This window comes from Gossypium arboreum, chromosome 12, assembly GCF_025698485.1.
Source record: "Gossypium arboreum isolate Shixiya-1 chromosome 12, ASM2569848v2, whole genome shotgun sequence".
In the NCBI taxonomy this organism is placed as follows: domain Eukaryota; kingdom Viridiplantae; phylum Streptophyta; class Magnoliopsida; order Malvales; family Malvaceae; genus Gossypium; species Gossypium arboreum.
Genome location: NC_069081.1, coordinates 95,969,501 through 95,990,944, shown reverse-complemented (window position 1 = coordinate 95,990,944; position 21,444 = coordinate 95,969,501). Strand labels below are relative to the sequence as shown.

Sequence of the window (21,444 nt, the reverse complement as noted above, 5' to 3'; positions counted from 1 at the left end):
ACTCTATGTTATGATTAAAAAAAAAAAAACCATGAAATATTCTGTGGGAGTGCGCACTAGAGCTAAGACAAGGATGGAGGATTTATATTGAAAAATTGTGTCAACAGTTATAAATACGACAAGGCCAACCAGAACTGAAATGTTAGAAAAATAAGAAAGAAACCCTATGTGGGAATTAATGTTACAAATACATGTTAGAAAAACTGAAGTTGGGAACACATAGGATAGCATCACCACTTCCCAATAATTGTATCATTATTACCACCTAAAAGTTGTCTTAATATCTTTATTTTATTTTCTCTTTCCGAATGTCAACATGCAACTCATTCATGTGCATATGAAATTTAGATTGATATGTTCTGCAATATGGCATAAATGTATAATTATACACTAATTAACTTACAAGGTATTCTATATATATATAATTGAGGGCAAAGTTTAATATGATCATATTGAAGGTTGTTCATCCTCTTATTATGTGATTGAATCATGGTATAAGAAAACAAACTTTAGTTTCCAACCACCACCATTGCAATCCTTCCAAGTAAAAAGTATTAAAATAGTGAAAGAATGATGAGTTTATTGATATCTTGATGAGTATTTATAATGACTACATTGCTCATTAAACCACAAAGAAGAGATAAAGAAATTAAAAAAAAAAAAAACTACAAATTTTGAACATAAGATAAGACAAGGAAGTTCAAGAAAGATAACAAGAAATCTAAACAAAATAGTTATTGATGTGGACTAAGTCAATGCAAGTTGGTGTTGATATCAACCACACCCAACTTGGAAAAATGGTAACAAAGGAAGCTCGTGGCAGTGTTTTTGTTAGAAGATCCATGACTTGATGAACGAAGTGGAAGTCAATGACCACATGTTTCATGCGGAATGTAAGTTGCGTTCACAATGTCACAGAGAACCCGAGGAACTGCTATAAGTGGAACACAAAGTTCATGAAGTAAGTGAATGAGTTAATCAGTCTCAATACAGCTGCGGCAACAACTTGATATTCAACTTCTGTTGATGAGCAAGAAACCGAGTGATGCTTTTTCGAAGACCATGAAATAGGAGAGTTACGGAGATAGATTATATATCCGGTTGTTGAAGTGCGATCGTTAGGATTACTAATCCAATCAGAGTCTGAATATGCAAGTAGGTGTAGATCAAGTGCCTTGGTAATTTTAAGAGCATAAAAAGAGGTAGCATGGAGATACTGAAGAAGTCGTTTGAGAGAAATCCAATGAGACATAAATTGTTGATGAATAGCTTGTGATAACTTTCTTATAGCATCAACAATATCAGGGCGAGTCATAGGCGTGGAAATTCCTTTACAATTGTTCATGTCAACCTCTTGTAATATATCATTTGTTTATGCTATAAGAAAGGTAGAGACTATCAGTGGAACGAAACACCTCAAATACCAAGCAAATAATTAACCGGACCTAAAAAACCGATTAGAGAGAAGCCTTGATGATATTCTCAACACCCTCAAGCTAATTGCCAGTTACTAGAATATCGTCAACATAGACCAGCTTATACATAGTGGAGCTAAAATTGTGTAAGATAAATAGTGAAGAGTTAGATTATGATTTAATAAAACCCAAAGTAAAAAGATAATTTTGAGTTCTGTGTTTCATGCACGAGGAATTTATTTAGGACCATATATTGTTTTCTGAAGATGACAAATATAGTTGGATGTTCAGAATCTTCAAATATTGGTGGTTGTCGCATACAAACTTTTTAGTAAATTAACCTTAAAAGAAAGCATTGTTAACATAATATATTTTTAAGCATAAGACAAAATATATAATTATATAAATAAAGTAATAATAAATTGAACAACTATAATATGATTGATTTTAATATAAAATAATGCATAAAATTTTTAAGTGAATATTTTTAAAAAAGTTTGAAATATTAAATAGAATTAAATATTATAAAATAATAAATATTTGAACTTTTCTCAATTTTTAATTATTTAGTAAAAATTATTATTAGACATGAATATAATTGCAATATCTTTGAATTATTTATTAATTTTGTAAATGTTAAATTATTTAATTTTTTCCTATGCCCTTAATGGTTAATTTATATTTTCATTATAAGTCATTTCACTGCTATCTTTATAATTAAATTCAAACACATCTCACCATTAATTTTAATCTCATTAATATAATAGTTAATCTCACTGTTATAATAACTAATTTTCTTACTAATGTTGTTTTTAGTATCAACTATGCTAATCAGACTCTCCATCCAAATGAAAATGTAATTATTACAACTACTGATGAAGGCAAGAACTATTGAAGTCTAGATATGTGCTTTGGTGTTAGGTGCAACAACTATTCTGCCATGACATCCTGTCTTGAAATAATATAGTCAAGTAGCCTAACTATGCACTCGTGATTCATGAAAAAAGAGATCCAAGGTTCATATTTTGTGTGAAAAATGGCAGTTCTGCCTTTATGTGTACTGCTCCCCAAATTACTGGACAGCAATAGGCTTGCTAGGTGTTTTGCATGATCCAGGTAGTTGGGTTTGGATTCGGCTTTTCTGTTTACAGCTTCTGGGATTTGGGTTGTTTTTTTTTTTTTTTGTGTTACGATTTGTAGGCATGATGGGTATCTCTAGGCAGACATTAGAAAGGACCATCTCTGATGAAAATTACTAAGCAATGATGAGATTGACCAGCTGGTTCTTTTGCTACCAAATTCCCAGAATTTTCAAGACACCAACTCCGTTGTTAGCATAGCTGTAGGGTTTTTGAATGTGAATCCAGAGAGACAAACGGACGTGGGTGGGATTGTGTTTTTGATCAAATTGTGAAACGTGCATTTTGGTGGGGAATTACTTACTATCCTCCATTATTTCACAGGAATGAGCTCTCTGCAGTTGCACTTCACTTCATCCCCACCACCAAATCCTTATAACCATAGCACAAGCCGAATAGATGTGCAAATATTCAGTGATGTTTCTATCCATTACCTTTCTAAATTACTTGTATTACAACTAAACGATCATTTTAAATGATGAGAAATAAATTCATTTTTATCATTACTAATTTTATTATCGGGTGTTCAAAATATTCTAATTTGTTATTTTAAATTTACAAGATTATGTAATTTACTTTTTTTAAATATTAGTTATTTGAATAGATTTTCCTTTTAATTTTTTAAAATATTTTCATTGTTTAAAAACTTCAAAATTAAATCATAATAAAAATTTTATTTTCTAATCATAAGTGTCCTCGTCCATTTTATAGTCTAAGCATAATCTTGTTCGGTTAGGAGCCATATCTAGATAAAATCATCCCAATAATGAATCTTACAAATTTTTTAATATAATCTCTCCTCTAATTAAAGTTGATTTTTTTTCAAAATCTTCAAACTTTGAATTCCATTTTAAAATATTTTAATTAATTAAATTGTATTTAAAAAATTACTTTATTCAAAGTTTCTAAATTCATTTTCTTTTCAAAATTTTATCATTAATAAATTTAAAATCATAAGAAATCAAAGTTAAAAATTATTGATGAATAAAAATCAAAATATGAAAAATTAATAATAAAAAATTAATCGGTGCATTAGACAAGAAAACTAATGTGTAATTATTTTAGGCTAGCTTGTATATTCATTTTCTCACTTCGGATTTAAATTTTATTCTATTATAATTTAGTACTTAAAGTATCAATTTTTAAATTTTGATCCATTTTATAATAACAATTAAAAATTTTGTTAGGCCACTTTGACCAATAGAAAATTGTCACGTGACAATTAAATTTATTTAAAATAAAATTTAAGATTAAATTTAAAAATTATGATATTAAGTATTAAAAAATTGACTTTGACCAGCATTGACCTATCACGTGGCACCATTAGAGTAGACCATATGTCTCGTTTATTTTATTTTATTAATATGATATATATTATATTGATTAAAATATAAAAAAATCATATAGTATATATAAAAATTTAAAAGCTTTAAAAAATATAAAGTTATAAAATTTAAAAAGTCAAAATAATGTATAACAATTAAAAAGTATTTAAATTTCAAGTAATTGAAAAAAAACCTTGAAACTTAAATACCTTTTTAGAATTTTCTAAAAAATATTTTAAACTTTTTAAATATTGTTACATTTTTAACAATTCTGTTTACATTTTTGTAATAATATTATTAATTTCAAGTAATTTATTTTTAATTATCGTATTTTTAAAATTTATTTTTATAAAGTTTTTATAACATTTTTCTAGATTTTATATATCTATTTTTATTTTTCATATTTTTAATGTGTATATATATTTAATAAAATATTATTTGTTTTTTTTAATAAAGCCATCATATGATGTGATTAGCTATTATATTGTTTTTAACATCTTTCAAAAAAATAGACTAAAAAATATAATAGAGGCATATTTTAGATATTAAATTGAAAAGTAATTAATACTTTTAAGTAGTAAGGAAAAAATGTTTAAATACCAAAATAAAAAATAAGTATATTTCAAAAGTTAAATTTGGTAATTAATTGGTAGAAGTAAATATTTTATTGCGATTCTGAATTATTGGTTAGTGTTGGGCGCTATTCTTTTTTTCTGTTAAACAGGATTTTAACTGATGGAGGTAATTGCGGGAATGAAATGGATAAGGTCAAAATACACGTAATTCATATAAACAATTTTAGTTTTATATTTAAAGAGTTAAATTTTAAATATAAAAATTAGATACAAATTTCATTTAATTTATTAAAATATTTTTAAAATATATATTTTTAGTGAATTATAAGATAAAGTAAACTAACAATAATGCGATTCGAAGTCAAATTATATTTGTGGGTGATAAACAGAAAAAGGAAATTGTAAAAATAAATAATGGAATATCTAAAACAGACAATACCCTGTAGCTCTGAGATTTTACAGAGTCAACCTTTGCTATTGAATGGATTATTTTTCTAAATACAACATAAAGAATCCAGGATTTAAAAATATCAGATTCAAGAATTGCTCCGCTGCACCAACAATACTGTTGGTATGCTTTTTGGTTTACTGGGTTTTTGTTGGAATTTAAAATACCCATTCTCAGTATCTGCAGCACAGGGTTTTTTGGGTTTTCCATTTTTTAAGTTGTCTTTTTCACAGTGAAACTCACCCTGCATTTGATCATTTTCACAATAAACAGATTGTTTTTTACCTTCTATTTATTATTATATCTTTGGTTTTCATATATTTCTCATTTCTGACACAACTTCTGTTGCCTCATTCGTTCATCTATAGGTCAGCAATTCTCAAGAGACTAATTCTTGAATCCTGGAGCAAATCAGTATTTAATTCCTCTCATTCTCCACTGGGGGGCTTCTTCATTTTTACTGGGCTTGATCTCTGGTTAGCTCTCTTGTCTTTTATTCCCCAGAATTTTACACCTGTTAGTGAAACCCAGTAACGTAATCACCCAATAACTATGGTTGAAAATCCATGGATTCTGGTTATTCTAATTAGGCAGTGCTGTTAATTCACTTCTTTTTTAGTCGTGGATTGAGACAAGCCTAGATGACTGTACATGAAGCTAGCAACAGCTCCGAGTGGAGTAGAGAGCAAGATAAGGCATTTGAGAATGCCCTTGCAACATATCCTGAGGACACCTCATATCGGTGGGAGAAAATCGCGGCTGATGTGCGTGGTAAAACTTTGGAAGAGATTAAACAACACTATGAGCTTTTAGAGGATGATGTTAACCGGATTGAGTCTGGTTGTGTGCCTTTACCTGCATATAGTTCTTCTGAGGGTTCAACATGCCATGCTGGTGATGAAGTAACTAGCAAGAAAGGAAGCGACCATTTAGGGCATTTTAATAGTGAGTCAGATCATGGGAGTAAGAATTCAAGGTCAGACCAGGAACGTCGTAAGGGGATTGCTTGGACAGAGGATGAGCACAGGTGAATTAGATGCTCCCATTTTATTTTTAGTTTCTGTTTTCATTTAGATTGTTTTTATGTACCTTTAGAAGTATCTTGATTAAGTTTATTTTGCTTGCCGAACTTTAGTACTTAAGTGTTTTTTATGCTTTATAGTTATTAATTAGGTACATTTGTTATGTTTTGATTGTCTTGGAATCTCTAATCTTGTTCATGTTCAGAATCTTTGGTTTTTATTTGACAAAAATAATTGCTTTCCACTGTGAGTTACTATGAAGCTGTTGATTTTTGTTGAAGGTCAATAGATGAATAATGTGTCTTTAAATTATGTGAAATAACGGAAGAGAACAGAGAATTTCAATGTTATGACATGGAATAGATTTCTTGCCAGTGCTTGTTCAGTCTCTGTCCAGAAAACTTGTACCCTGAAAAGAATAGTTACACAATCTTTAAATGTGACCCGTATAACACTCGTGGCCTTTATCTGTGGATAAGCCTTTTAACCTTGTCTAATGTGGGTTAATCTTTTTGAAACCACCTTGATAGCCTTACTCTTGACCTAAAGCTGGCATTTTAGGTTTTGATTGCTTTAGGATGGTGTGTGCCTCTAATGTACAATTGTTGTTTTTAGTTTTTTGCATAGCAGTTTGTGGTTCCATCATGAAAGTGCTTTGCAAATTTGATTCTGATATGGAAGGGAAGGGAAGGGAAGGGAAGGGACAACTTGAGACGGGTTATTGTAGAGAAATAGCTTCTCATCAGGCTACGTTATAAGAAAAGAAGTTATGAAAATAATACTCGTAACCTATGTGATTTGCTGCATCATGAAGTATCATGAATTGGTGCTTAGATTGTACAGCAAGTTTGCTTTGTTGGGTTAGTTTGATTCGCGCATTATGTTGGAAACCAAGCCTTTCCAAGTGAGAACTACGTTAGTCTGTGGTCAAATTTGCATCAAATTTAACGAATTAACTATTTAGGTTGTTTTTTTCTCTCCTATTTCGATTATACCACTTTCTAACTGAATTCTGCGTTAGACAAATTTTGGATATTTTACCTATATGAGCTGTCTCACTTCACAATATTTGGAAAGTTCACTGCCCATTTAGAATACCCATAACTAAGAGCAAGTAAAGATTAAATTCTGCCATTTTTTCTACCATATTAATTAAAGTTCCTCTAGATATTACAGATATTGGTTTGCTCCCCGTTCTCCATTAACTTTTCGAACTTTAGCATTATATTTTTTTTTCTCATTTGATAGGATAAATTGTGTAAATTTATGTCAAATAACAGATGGACATATGGAGATGTGATTTAGGCAACTCGGCTACACATCCCTGGCATGTATACTAGGCCATGTTAAGAAACACATAATGTGTATCTTCACTAAACCATGTGAAACATGTAAAGCAACCTTTTCACTTCAACCTAGTGTGGCTTTTGAGGTTAGGCATGGCAGGGAATTTAAGAGTTCCTACTTTAAATTGCTTTTGGGCATTTAGAAAATAGTAAATGAGTTGAGATAGGGGTATGCTTTAGGCGTAAAACTTGGCATTAATAAATGGTTTATCGTGGATACCTTATTCTATGCTTAGCATGTTGGTCACTGAGCTTCCATTTTTCCCATTTGGTTCTTGATAAAAGTGTACTCGAAATAAAGGACAAATAATGACTTAACAGCCAGTTAAAGAGCCACTTGATTTATAAATCTATGTCAAGATTTTTTGTCCCGTTTTTTTCTTCTCTATTCTGTTTGTTGGTTTAATTAGAATGAGTATCTTTGAAAATAATGAACCAAAAAAAAAGAAGGTGAAAACTTCCATATATTGTTTAAATGACATGATAGGCTAAATAATTATTATTTCAGTATTAATTTGAACCAAATTTGTTAAGGGGGGCCTTACCGGATAGAATTTAGAAGTTTCTGTGACAAGTTTAGACAAATTGAAGTTTGATGAACTGAGCAGGAGAAAAGTAGTCTATATTTATGTATACTGAAAAGGAAAAAGGTGTAAATTTACTTACTACGTCACCATTTTATCATTTTCTCTTTCAACAACTTTGATTCCAAACTGGAGGGAGCTATACAGCATGCTTCCATGGGTTGAAACACTAGTAAAAAACTCAGCGACTTGAAATGAAATAATTGTTGAATTTCAGCTATAGTTATTTATTTGGTTAAATGTTCAATTCCTTGCTAAAGACATGACTTTCCTTGCAACATCTAATTAATTCCCATTTCCAAAATTAACTGTAACTTATTGATGTAGAGTCCTTAGTTTGATAATTCTGTTCTTGACATGTGAAGTAGCCTATTTGTTTTAACATTTACTATTACATTGTACATGTAAACTACTACTATGATGATTTTATTTTACCGTTCCTATGTGAGTTTTACATTAAGTAGATGTTTTGTCTGTGCTTAAGTTTTATATTGTAATTACTTTTACTTTGTGTTGGGAAGTTTGGTATGCACTAGAAATAACTCAACCTAAAACATAGATATCTGATAGCATTAAAGATGCAAGGTTATTGTGATAATACTTGTACTTAACGTTTTGGTGTGTTTTTGTGCTTGGTAAATTTGGAAGTAAGTATTGAATGCTTTCCCTTTGGATGTATGATGGCTTGATATTTTGTCTCAGTTGTAAAGCAACATCATCACAACAACAATTGACTGTGTTTAAATAATCAGAATATTTGTTCTCTGTTCAAAAGAAGACATGCTAAAAGGGTGTTAAGACTGTGGTTGTTGGTGAAAACCCCTTCATGAAAAATATATTGGATGATTAATATAGCTGGGGGATATTTTCCGTTGAGAATGTTCAGTAACTGTTGCATGATATTAGATGCTAATTCTGAGAATAGTTGTAATCTTGTTTTAGAGAGGCAGCAATCAGATTTGGAAATCTAAAGGACATCTGGGGAAAAAAGAATCTTGTAGAAGAAAGGATAAATGTAGAAGTCAATTGTAACTGCTCCAGGTGGATATCTGATGTCAGCTTCTGTATATAATGAAGATTGGTGTTTGTCTTGATGCTAAAAGCTGTATGGTAAAGATAAGGAGTCTCCTGGAGCTTTATGTGCAACCTGCAAAATATGTTAGGAGTTTTTAAAGCATTGGGTAGATCACCTTGAAAGATTTCATACAATTAAAGCTTTTCTTATGGTCTACTTGTATTAACATGAGTGTTAGTGCTATTGTCATTCCTTCCACAACTCATGTATTTTTGCAGATTTCTCTGTTTGAAGCCTTGGCTTTTTAGCTTTATATGAAGTTTGTTATTGGGAAAGCAAAGTTAGGAGATCCTCCGGAAGATTCAGTAGATATATACTGAGAAATTATTTGGAAGAATTGGATAGGAAGAAAAAGGTAGGTTCCGTGCTTTATTTGCAATTAAAGTTGTTCCCCTTCTGGATTAATTGTCAAGAACAGCTAGGATTTCTGAAGGATGTTAAAAAGCATATATGGTGAATGTAGTTGACTGCTCCTTGAAGTGGATCTATTAAGGTATGTTTGAAGGAGACGAATCTGAGTCATATTGGAATATATACTGTAATTTATATTTACTGAAAAAATCAGTAACATTTAAGAACACATTGATTTTCTTAGAAATGATAGTTGCCTAGGCTTGCATAACTCGAGTCACCTGTTGGCAGAGTTTGTCATTTTATCCGGCTGTATTTGCAGGCAGCTTGATATAACCTTGGGTCATATGTGAGGCTTTTGGAACATTGTGTTTGTCATCAGCATCTCTTATTTGCTCCCTCTCCTAATGATGTGTGTTTTAGTGTTCTAGACTTCTGGTTGCCATAGTTTTGTGAAGTCGCAAATAATATTATGTTTCTGAAAAGTTCAACGGTTATGCTTCCTGCATCTTAAAGAAGGAAAAAGAAAGAAAAAAAAAACAGAAAGAAACTTGTGTTCTCTTATTAAAAATTCTGTTTTAGTAATATGCTCGTTTAATCAAGAGACTTGATTTTTATTGAGTTTAGTTGAGGTGCTATGATTTTATTCATTTTTGTCATTTGAAATTTGCTTAATGAGGATCTTTTCTATGAATGTGAGATGTACTTTGATGTTGCATTTGACCAATAGGCTTGTCATATTATGATTTTATTGGTATGTTTAGTCACTGTATCTTTTTCTTTGTCCCTTGAAAAACAGGTTATTTCTTCTTGGTTTGGACAAATATGGGAAAGGTGACTGGCGAAGCATATCCCGGGACTTTGTGGTCACAAGAACGCCAACACAAGTTGCAAGTCACGCGCAAAAATATTTCATTCGCTTAAACTCCATTAACAAAGATAGGAGGCGATCTAGCATCCATGATATTACTAGCGTGGGCAATGGAGAGATTCTAGCGACCCAAGGACCAATCACTGGTGAACCGAATGGTGCAGCAACTGGATGTTCCTCCGCAAAATCAGCCAAACAACCCTCTCAGCATCCTGCTGCATCACCAGGTGTTGGCATGTATTCTTCTCCAACTATAGGGCAGCCAATAGGAGGGCCCCTTGTCTCAACAATTGGCACGTCAGCTAATCTTCCTGCCCCGCCACATTTAGCTTATGGAGCAGTGGTTCCTAGTGCACCGATGAACATGGGTCCTGTCAAATACTCAATGCCTCATAAATCTGATCATAGGTGATGTGGTGTTTTGCCGCTAAATGTACAAAGGATAGCAGGCATGCTTGCTTGTGCCGACATGGGGTTTCTGGGTTTTCCATTTTAGCCGGAATAAGATTTTATTATTTGCAAGCACAGGTTGCGTCTGTCATTTGGTTTAATCTAAATAAGCCATAGGGAGAGAACTTCCATGTACCTGTATAGGCAACTGTGGAGAAAGAAAATGTTAAATATGGCAGATTTATGAATTGCTCATCATTTTCGCAAGAAAATGCTCAATATTATTTGAACCACGTTTTCATGATCATATAAGATTAGGGTTAGGGGTTAAACCGAAAAAACCAAGTCAACGGTTCAAAAGATTTATTTGATCGATTTTCGGTTATTAAATTTTTTAATTATAAATACTAAATACTCAACCCAATATCTAAATAATCAATAACAATATGAAACTTAACCCAACTAAACTCAATTGTAATTAAAATATACCATAAGTCATTAGGCTCTTCAAATGATAAATGATTATGAATTACAGGTGAATCTTTATCAATGATATTAATGTTGAAGTTGTTGGTTAATTTGATTAATTTTGTTACTTAGCTATTTATTCGATTTTATTATGTTTTTAATCGAATTCGAATTATTTTAGCTTCACTGAATATACATTATTTTGTGTATGATTATATTTATTTCTGTAGGTAGATTTTGACGGAATACATAATATATCAAAGGTTGTAAAGTATCCAACTCGGCAACTCAGCTTCAAAATCAACTTATTGCCTATTTTATATGTATATATATATATGTGTATGTGTGTTTTGGTCATATGACATATACCTAGGTTGGTTTTAGATTATTGTTTAAGTTAGTGATTTGATACTTTTGGTAACATGATTTATAATATTTTCGTGGTCGGATTTTATTCTTTAATTAGTAGTTATTCAGGCTTGCTTATATAGGCTTGAATGTGCAAATTAGTAGATTAAACATTGATGCATTGAATGGTATAATTTGATGGTGTTTGAGTGTGTTCACAAATTGATGTTTTTATGTTGAGGTAAGTTTAAGTGCAAAATGGTATGGTGTTGAAGAGTTAGAAATATGCATTTTAGGCCATTTAGTCATTAAGTCTTGAGACAGCGAAACCGCAAGAGTGTGTCTCGAGACTATCAAAAAAATTTTACCTTATTATTCAGTCAAAAGCTTAATGTCTTGTCAGGCTAGTCTCGAAACAATCTCATCTAGTTCTCGAGATAAGTGGCCTTTGTCTCGAGATAATGGCGCATCGAAGCTAAATAAAATTTGCCATACTCTAGGTCCAGAGACAAGGGAGACAAGACCCATTGTCTCGAAACATTTAAACATCGAAACTAAAATAGTAAAATAGTAGATGACTATTTGGAGACCAAGTCTTGAGACTTGAAGACTTTTGTCTCGAGACATGTTAACTTCAAAGCAAAAATACAAAATTAAAAGAGTTTAGATTTGTATTCTAATCTTGTATGAGACCCTATTTAACCCTAATTATTTAAATCATGTTTAATATGCACTCATATACGTAAGGTGAGCCTTTATAATTCGATTTCACGAAAATAATCTGCTTGTAACACTAAATAGTGGCATGAATGAAATCGGTAAAAATCACTTCTAGTGGGTTCAACGATAATAATGAGTAGAATAAGTAGGTTTATCCTTATGTATTTACTGAGCTCTTTGTACTCACGCATTAGTTGTTTAAACGTGTAGGTTGTGGACTTATTTAGAAACTTGTGATTCTAACTTGGGGCCATCGCATTACTATTTAAGATTGAGGTTATAATTGTTATTTGTATTTTGACATGTACATAGAGGCTTGGATTATTAAAATAATTTGCAAATATTTTGACTTGTGAAATTAAGTGCCATTTGAATCCTATTTGAAAGTTTCTATAACCATTGACTTATAAATTGAAATTATCCATGTTTGAAAACTTATTGATATATTATGTTAATGTTTGGGGATGATTTGAAATGTTTTTGAACTAATTTTGAGGTTCTTTGCATCAAGTTTTGAGACTAGACCATTTAGGTATCGAGGTTGACAAGTCAGTTGATAAAAAGCTACATTAAACCTTACAAGTTTTGAGACTTTGGTGTTAAGTATTGAAACTTACATGTCAAGTCTCAAGATAACTTGTATTTTTTTATCATTTTAAACCTCTAGAACCCTGTTTTAAGTTTTGGACATGTCCGAACATTTATGAAATGTTTCAAAATAATTTTAAAAATGTATTCAAGCTTTCTAAATTATGAGAATGACTTTAAAGAATTTTTACTAAGTCATAAAATGGTGTTTTACTAAAAGAAAATTTTTATAGACGTTAAGAAAGTGTTCTGGTAGCATCCCCTATTGGTACTAATCATTGGGACAAGTAAAGGTTGTTACACAATGACAGGATCTAGTAATAACTTTATTTCTCAAGTAAATTAAAAATGAAGGGGGTTAAAATTAAAAGCTAAAATAATATTAAAAGTAACTAAAAAGAAGTGGTAAAATAAAATAAATGAGAAAAAGCTTTAGTCAAGGTAAAATCCCTATTTGATTCATAAATATGATCTTCGATACAATGATATCTTTAATGCCTTTAATAAATTAGTTCTCGTTGTTGACTCAACGCTGGGCAACTAATCTTCCCCTACCTATTTGGTAATCAAGAGACAAATTGTTTGAAATTAGTTCCCTAACCAATAAATAACCTTGTTAAATAACTTTATAATTCAACACTTAAGATTTAACAAATGATAGGATTAAGAACGAGAATAACTTAATTTTAACAAACAAACATACATCAACAAAATTTATTAATGATAGATCACAAATTCACACCATACAATCATAAACTACAACCTAAATAATTATTGAGTTTGTGATAAGTATTAAAATGAAATAAAAAATTGCAGAATGAGTTAGTGAAAGTGAAACATCCACTGTCAATTGACGAAATAGTCACCACTTTCACCTTATTCTTTTCCTTCCTTTTGTCCGTCGAAGCTTAGAATTATGAGCTTTCAACATTGCCAGCAATTGAGTTGCTCATAGCCAACATCTAGAGGGGGTCGAATATCGAGTTTTGCATCATCATGCTGCTGGACACCCGTAATCGACTAAAGCTATCTTTGGTGACAAATGGCGTTTGAAAACATTACTTTTGTTTTTGGAATTTATTGTCATTATTTTTTTTGGACTTCAATTTTTTTCCATTTCCACAGTAACACATCGGGTTCTTATTTTCTGCTGTTGGAGAATGCATTCCTTCAAATTTTTGTCTTCGCTGCTGCATCACTAGAGAAATAGGGCAAAAGCAATACAAATATCCCAATTATTAGGATTCCACCCATTTGGGGTGATTAAAATGATAGTTGTTTATTTATTTTATTTTATTTTATTTTTTTTGATGAAAAGACCCGAAAGTCGACCTCAATTCATTGCATCAATTAAAATCACATCATGAATTTCAATAGGGTAATCCCTATCGAAATCCTTAATACAATTCAAAGCCTTAGCCCATTTACAAAGAGAATCAGTAGCTTTATTACAACTACGCGGGGCCCAAGCAAAAAGATAACTATCACAAAAATCCAAAATTTTAATGTTCTCCCGAATGCTGTAGCCCAACGTGGACAAGTCAGCCCACCGCCTATTAAGCCTATTCACCAGGCTGGCACAATCGGTTTCAAATTCCAGCTTAAGCCATTTCCTGGAACGCGCAAATTTAAAGCTCTCAACCAGCGCATGAAACTCAACTCATTCGGCTTGAACATTCTGTGCTACCATACCAGCCCGCCCGCCAAGTACAAAACCGTCGTGATCCCTCGCCACCAGCCCAAAACTCATCTTCCTACCGTTCGGAGACGCATCGAAATTAATTTTAACAACCCCCTGATCCGGCTTCTTCCAAACTTTCTCCATAATCGGTTTAAGAAGCAGCGGCTTATCCATGAAATTAAAAATTCTAAAATCCCTGCTCAACACAGCAGCCCTTTCCCACGTTACTCTAGCCTCCTCCTCCTATAGTTGTTTATTTAAATGTAAAACAATGTGGTGGAAATTTTGTGAAAGATTAAAATTAAAAAAAAATTCACTTCGGATTTTCATCAGGAATTTTCTATCAGCAATCCAATTATAAAATGTCCTTAGTATTAATTTCACATTTTATCTTTAATATAAATTTTATTAAAAAATAATATTTTTACCTTAATATATGTTTTAATTTTAAAATACATATGAATAAAAATTAAAATAACTAAAACAACTAATCAAACAAATAAATTAATCTGTAATGAATAAATTATAAGAGGATAAAATTAATAATAAACAAATTTAATTACGTTACAAAAACTTAAAGTTATCCTTTTAACTTAACACAAATAAATAAAATTATTTAACTCAATTAACTTAAAATTTTTTCATTTAATAATGCATCCCATTCTATTTTCTAAAATCGAAAGCTTTTCCCGCTTTTAATGCTGCCCTTGTCCATTCAGGGCAACAATAATTCACATGGTAGGTGGTGCCATTTATTCTAATACACTTGTAGCTTCGATGATTACTCTATACATACTCCATACTATGCCAAGAATTGTCGATTCCTAAAACCAATAAAACCAGTACAATCTTGTTAGCTTGGACGACAGAAATTTTTGAAACTACAATTGAGCTTCAATTCCATGGCCGCCTTTCCATTTCCCTACACTTTCTTTCTCACAAAACCTTCCATTTCAAAGTCCTTAACTACCCGTCACCATGTAAAGCTTCTGGTTTCACCTACGACCAGGAAAAACACCTCAAAAACTTGCAGCTGCAGTGCCCAAAATACCCGCCGTGCTCCTTCAAATTCCCCACTTTGGACTGTCACCGACATAGCCCAAGCTGTCGGTGGCAAGATTGTAAAATGGGGTCCTCCAGGAACCATTTCTATTGATACCAGAACCATAGAACCCGGCCAATGGTTCTTCGCCATTACCGGGGAAAATGTTGATGCCCATGATTTTATAACCCTTGATTTATCGAAAAGTGGATGTGTCGGGGTAATTGGAAACCGTGTTTGCGAGAATTGGGAAATGGGTTTCGTCCAGGTTGATGGCGACACTGTAAGTTCATTGCTGAAGATGGCAGCATTTGCAAGGAACAGGTTTGTCGGTAAAGTGATAGCAGTTACGGGAAGCGTTGGGAAAACTAGCACAAAAGCTATGATAGCTTTGGCGCTTGAGAGTTTAGGGAGTAAAGTTTATCATAGTTATGAGCACTGGAATAATACATTCGGGGTTTCTCTCTCATTGATAACGATTCCTAGGGATGCAGGGATAGCAGTTTTGGAGATGGGAATGAATCGGAAAGGACAGTTATTGGAATTGACACGGCTAGGGAGGCCTGATATTAGAGTGATTCTTAAAGTGGCCACTGCTCATTTGGAGAATCTTGTAAGCTTGGAGGGAGTTGCAATGGCTAAAGGGGAGATGTTCCAAGAAGCAAAGCCAGGAGATATATGTGTAGCCAATGCTGATGATCCTTTTGTCAAGAGCATTCCAGTTCCACAAGGAGCTAGAAGGGTAAGATAGGCTTGTGTCACACTAATCGTGTTCTTCCGGCACTTGTGTTATACATGTCAGTTAAACTATTAGAAGCCTAGTATATATAACATTACACACTGCATTGGCATTAGCTTATGCTTTCTAAGAGCCACACTGTATGAGATACTAAAATTTGGGCTCTTCCCCCTGCCTTATCATAGACGTGTCAAAGTATTCAAGCAATTATTAGCAGCATGCTTTTAAATGGTTTCATGGTAAAAGGTGAGTCCAAGTCTTTGGACTGTCTAAGCTGTATGTTTCTCCAGTTAATCTTGGCAGTCAATAATGTGGTTTCTATTTTTTGCCTTCCATCGTAGCTGGCCCTGTAGTTTGACTTTTTCCTCTGCTTCAGGTGCTTTTTGGTCGGAGTTTGGAGTCTGATGTTCGGTTGGTAGCAGCAGAAAGGGTAGGCAGTGGTGGCAGTGTTGGAGTTCGAGTTGTCTTACAGAAAAACATGGAGATGTAAGTTTTTCTTTTTCAAATTGAACCACTCTTGGACCAAAGAGTGTTTGAAATGAATAGATCCTTACTAATTATTTGGGGCAACTCTGGAAAATCAATTGAAAGGCAGGAATTTTTCTCTCAATGAATGGTTCCCTTTTAGAGTTGAGATTTTGACGAAAACAGTTACATTCTTGCTTTGAAATCCACTTTTCGAAACTGAAGTGAATGATCAGTTGGTACCAAAGGGTTGTGCTATTGTTCAATACATTCATCATCACCATTCACAAGAGTAGGGCCTATCTATCAATGGTGATTAAAAATACATTGGAATATAATTATAAATGGAATGCAAAGTAACAAAATTAGTGGCAAATGAGATCTAAGAGCTAGGACTCAAACCAGATATCAATTTTCTTTTTTGGGTAAATTGTAACTTTTCCTTATCAACAACTATTTCATAAAGACCAAAACATGCAGAATGTTTAGGTTTGTACTCTGTAGTTTGGGCTTCTTTTCTAGGATTGCATCTTATTTGATATAAATCACTTGAAACTATTTATGCCTTTGATACATAAACAGCTTATTGGCTTCATATCCAGGGTGGAATTTGTGATTCCGACTTTGGGTCTGCATATGGCTGTCAATGCATGTGCAGCAGCAGCAGTTGCAACTTCTATGGGTGTTCCTCTTTCTCAAGTTGGAAGATCCTTATCTCGATACATTCCTGTTAGTATGAGGTCCGAGTTTGTTGTAGCCAAAAGTGGCATCAAGATAGTGAATGACGCTTTCAATGCCAATCCTGTTAGCACCAAAGCCGGTATCGACACGTTGAAAAACATCGATTGTGATGGAAAAAGAGTTGCTATTCTTGGGGACATGTTTGAACTAGGTACTCATGAGATAGAGTATCATGAGGAGGTATTAAACTATTGTCTTGATGCTTGTATTGATGTAGTTGCCATTGCGGGGCAGAGGTTTCATTTAGCAGCTGATAATATGAATTTAATGAAGAAGATGAAGGTTGTACATGCTGTTGAAACAGAAAATCTTATTCCTAAAATCTTGAACTGTTTGAATATGAATGATGTAGTCCTCGTGAAGGGTGGGTGTCAGATGCAAATGGTGAAAGTTGTGGATGCAATTAAGGCAATGCCTAGATTCACTCAACCTTCATGTTCGGGTTCGGAGAATTGAAGGCAAGAACAAGGATGACAAATCTGATAAAAACAACTGATCAGGAGTCGAACTCTTAAAACAGAGTCGGTAAGGTGTGGGGCTAAGCAAGTGCCAATGTCCCTTTCGGACAAGGTGCATTTGTTCGAGACTTAACTACTGTAAGGGACTTCTACCCTTTTGTTGCTTTGTAAACTACTTTGTTGGATGCATTGAAGAATCAGGATATATGTACTCCTACTGCCATGCCATCATGTTGCAACCAACATTACATTTGTCATATGGTATGTTTTTTTTAAAGTTGACAAACCGGCCTGTGATTCCATCATCGTCCTGTTGTGTTGTGTTTCTTTAATGTTAAGCAAAACCATTCATTCACTAGCATTAACATAGTTTAAGTTATGGTGATTTGGAGCAATGGAAAGCAGGTGAGGCAATCTTCAATCAGCATGGGCCTACCGTCCATTCATTTCCACCTCAGGATTTGGGTTTGAAGATTTAAAAAAGAAAGCTAGAAAGATTTGTATTAAAGATAAGCACATGGATTGTTGCTTGGTTAGGTTTGCCTATTTTGTTTTGACCAATCAAGCTTTTATGCTTAACAAATCAGCTTTTCAAAATAGGTTTCTTCCTACATCATACATAATATTTAGAAGTTTCTCAATTTTGCTACCCTCTTACGTCAGTCAGCTTTCTATATCTTTCCACTGATAAAAAGGAAAAATTGGGGAAAAAAAAGAACAAATTATTTGACTACGACCTTGAACAAAAGAAAAGTCACATAGATAAGTTCTGGGTATTTGTATTTGTAGAAACGGATAATTTACATTTATAGCTCATTGAACTTGGTATTAATTTTTTATATTGGTGACCAAATTGCATTTTTTTACTTTTATCATTAACAAATTGGTTATATTAGTCTCTGTATTTTGCGAATTGCTCAATTTTAGTATTTGTACTTTTTAAAATTTTAGTCCTGACTCAAACAGTTGCGAGTCATATACTAGGCGTACAGTAAATATTCTCCAATTTGATCATTCTAAATTTTAACACTTTTAAAAATTTTATTAAATTCCTGAAAGTTTTAATTAGGTCCTCCAAAATTTAATCCTAACATTTAGGTTTGAAATGAAATCCGACTTGGCCATGCTAAAAGGAAAGATGGTAGTGGCAGTTGGTACTATGATAGTTGATCCCACATGGTCTACGTATGACATGTCTAAAAACTTGAAGCATCACTGAGTCACTATGAAGTCACTGCATATATAGATCATTTTGGCTCTGCAATTTGTTTGGTTGAGGTTTCCAATTGGCTACCAAATTGCATGTTTCCTTTATCTTAGCAGTAAAGGTGAGCAGACATCAGAAAGTTACAATGCCAACTCAGAAAGTTTCAAATCCACATCCTCTTCCTGTCATTGACATGCTAATCCATGACGTCTGCTTCTGTTGCTAATTTGACATTTTAATAACTTATCTCAATTCATCATCTCTATTTTTCCTTTTTACTACTATAGTTTGACAGTTTTTCATTTATTTTTTGCAAAATAAATAATTGTTGAAGGATAAATAAAAGCTAAAATGTATCGCTAACTAGAACGAAAATTTTAAAAAAATTTAAATGTCATTAAACATATACACAGTTTTGGGGTGGTGGTCGCTCATCTCGCCCCCTTAATCATGCGGCATTTTGCAACTATTCGTTTACCTTTCTGGAAAGTTCCAACGACGGATGAATACAAATATAGGTATAGGTATTTTTATTTTTATGTTTTATGGTAGTTTGGGCTGCTTAGAAAATAAGTGAAGCCTTCACGCAATCATAAATAAATATGATACTGTCAATTTCTACTGATGAAATAAAATTTCAAGAAATGGACCAACTTAACATTGGAGTTATAATTTTCTTTTCAAAATAAAGAAAATCTGGAATCTTGGTTAGGTATTTTGTACAAAAATTAAATCATATAGTTGGACTCAACTTTCATTTCCTCAGCATCTTTTTCTTAAAGAAACCAAATCTTTTGTTTTAAATATTATTATCATTTTACAATAAAGTTTAGAATTCAACCAACCACCCCCTTTTGTATCCCTTTAAATACCGTTTGCCAATCTACAACATTCATCCATAATCACAAACCATCCCTCCATTTTATCATTGAAGTATTCCCAAAGAGAAAACCAGAAAATCAAGGATTCAAATTTCATTCATGAAGATGAAGAACCAGCTACTAGAACAAGTTATTGGAGTTCCAATGAAATCTATCGTATATCGAGTTGAGAGAACCCCGAGACTGTACTTACCTGATGCTGAAGGGTCTGCAACGTTCAGGATAAGTAAGTTTTGTTCTTAACTCTTAAATAATTTGTGTCAATGATGGATATGAAAATTCATTATAGCGAAGATGTTCACAATACTAATGGGAAAGTTTTGGAATTGCAGGCAAAGGGAATTTTGTACTTAAAAGAATGAACAAGCTAGGGAAGAAAGCTGATAGTTTCGCACATGGAATCCGAGAACATGGTAAGATAAGAAACATATTAGTACCGTATTCAAAGCTTATAGGTATCTGACACTCATGTTGGAGTACATGAGATCATGGTGACATGAAAGCTAAAGTTTTTTTTTTTTTTTGGTTTGTTACTTGTGAAATTTGCAGTGAGACTGGGGCCAAAGATCAGTGAAACTGTGAAGGGAAAATTGAGTTTGGGGGCAAGAATTCTTCAAGTAGGAGGGGTGGAGAAAATTTTCAAACAATTATTTAGTGTGAAAGAAGGAGAGAAGCTGTTGAAGGCTTGCCAATGCTATTTATCAACAACGTCAGGTCCTATAGCGGGCCTTCTTTTCATCTCCTCTGCAAAGGTCGCCTTTTGTAGCGATAGATCCATCAAAATCCCTTCTTCGAATGGAGATTTTGTCAGAGTACATTACAAGGTATCATATATGATTGCCTTTCTGTCTTCATAATTTTGCACCCTGTAATGGCATCATCTCACGTTGTGGTGTCAAATTGGATGCAGGTTTTGATTCCACTTGAGAAAATCAAGGGAGTTAATGAGAGTGAAAACATGAAGAAACCATCGCAGAAGTACATGGAAATTGTGACAGTTGATGATTTTGATTTCTGGTTTATGGGTTTCTTGAATTATCAGAAAGCTTTCAAGTATCTGCAACAGGCAGTAGTATCCCAAAGAGTAGAGGATGAACAAGTCACTTTCTAGGTGGCTTACAAAATTATTTATTTATCCTCTGTTTTCATCAAGTTGTTTATTGTTGATGAAACCAGGAAAAAACCATCAGTCTTAGAAATGTAAAAAGTTATTGTTGTTGATTCAATATATAGGCTACTTAATTCTTCAATCCCCCAAGGCTCCATATCCACTAATGTATAGGATGCGTTTCCTTATAATGGTCATGGTTGACTATGGCGGGCTCCAATCTTAATATGATCGGATTGACCATCTTGATGAGTTTGAACTCCCTGTGAACACATTAAACCAAACATAATCCACAAGAACAATACCTGATCTCAAGCATGACCAATATATTTGAATCAGTAAATCTTTTTTATCGATAACGAGTCTTTTACCTCCAGAATCGCATAATGCATGTGAATATGGACCTTCAATTATATATAAAATATTCTAAAAAGAAAAAATAAATCAGAATTTTTAG

General features: G+C 32.8%; 3 protein-coding genes and 1 long non-coding RNA gene across 4 annotated transcripts; all 4 read left to right on the top strand.

The window, feature by feature from the left end:
- The first annotated feature begins 2,263 nt into the window (after positions 1 to 2,263).
- LOC128285689 (uncharacterized) lies at positions 2,264 to 3,088 on the top strand. Its single transcript, XR_008276221.1, has 2 exons — positions 2,264 to 2,531; positions 2,879 to 3,088. It is a non-coding gene; the product is annotated as an uncharacterized LOC128285689 (long non-coding RNA).
- A 1,789-nt stretch (positions 3,089 to 4,877) lies between these two features.
- On the top strand, positions 4,878 to 10,813 carry LOC108476507 (transcription factor SRM1-like). Its single transcript, XM_017778722.2, has 4 exons — positions 4,878 to 5,025; positions 5,271 to 5,378; positions 5,522 to 5,929; positions 10,080 to 10,813. The coding sequence occupies exons 3-4, from the start codon at positions 5,544 to 5,546 to the stop codon at positions 10,561 to 10,563; spliced, it is 870 nt and encodes a 289-aa protein (XP_017634211.1). The 5' UTR covers positions 4,878 to 5,025; positions 5,271 to 5,378; positions 5,522 to 5,543; the 3' UTR covers positions 10,564 to 10,813.
- A 4,260-nt stretch (positions 10,814 to 15,073) lies between these two features.
- On the top strand, positions 15,074 to 18,077 carry LOC108476520 (uncharacterized). Its single transcript, XM_017778743.2, has 3 exons — positions 15,074 to 16,130; positions 16,504 to 16,613; positions 17,195 to 18,077. The coding sequence occupies exons 1-3, from the start codon at positions 15,249 to 15,251 to the stop codon at positions 17,787 to 17,789; spliced, it is 1,587 nt and encodes a 528-aa protein (XP_017634232.1). The 5' UTR covers positions 15,074 to 15,248; the 3' UTR covers positions 17,790 to 18,077.
- A 1,786-nt stretch (positions 18,078 to 19,863) lies between these two features.
- LOC108478296 (putative GEM-like protein 8) lies at positions 19,864 to 21,129 on the top strand. The gene is made up of 4 exons (XM_017780739.2): positions 19,864 to 20,105; positions 20,212 to 20,292; positions 20,429 to 20,703; positions 20,790 to 21,129. Exons 1-4 carry the CDS (start codon positions 19,979 to 19,981, stop codon positions 20,988 to 20,990), a joined length of 684 nt encoding a protein of 227 aa, XP_017636228.1. The 5' UTR covers positions 19,864 to 19,978; the 3' UTR covers positions 20,991 to 21,129.
- Positions 21,130 to 21,444: the final 315 nt, after the last annotated feature.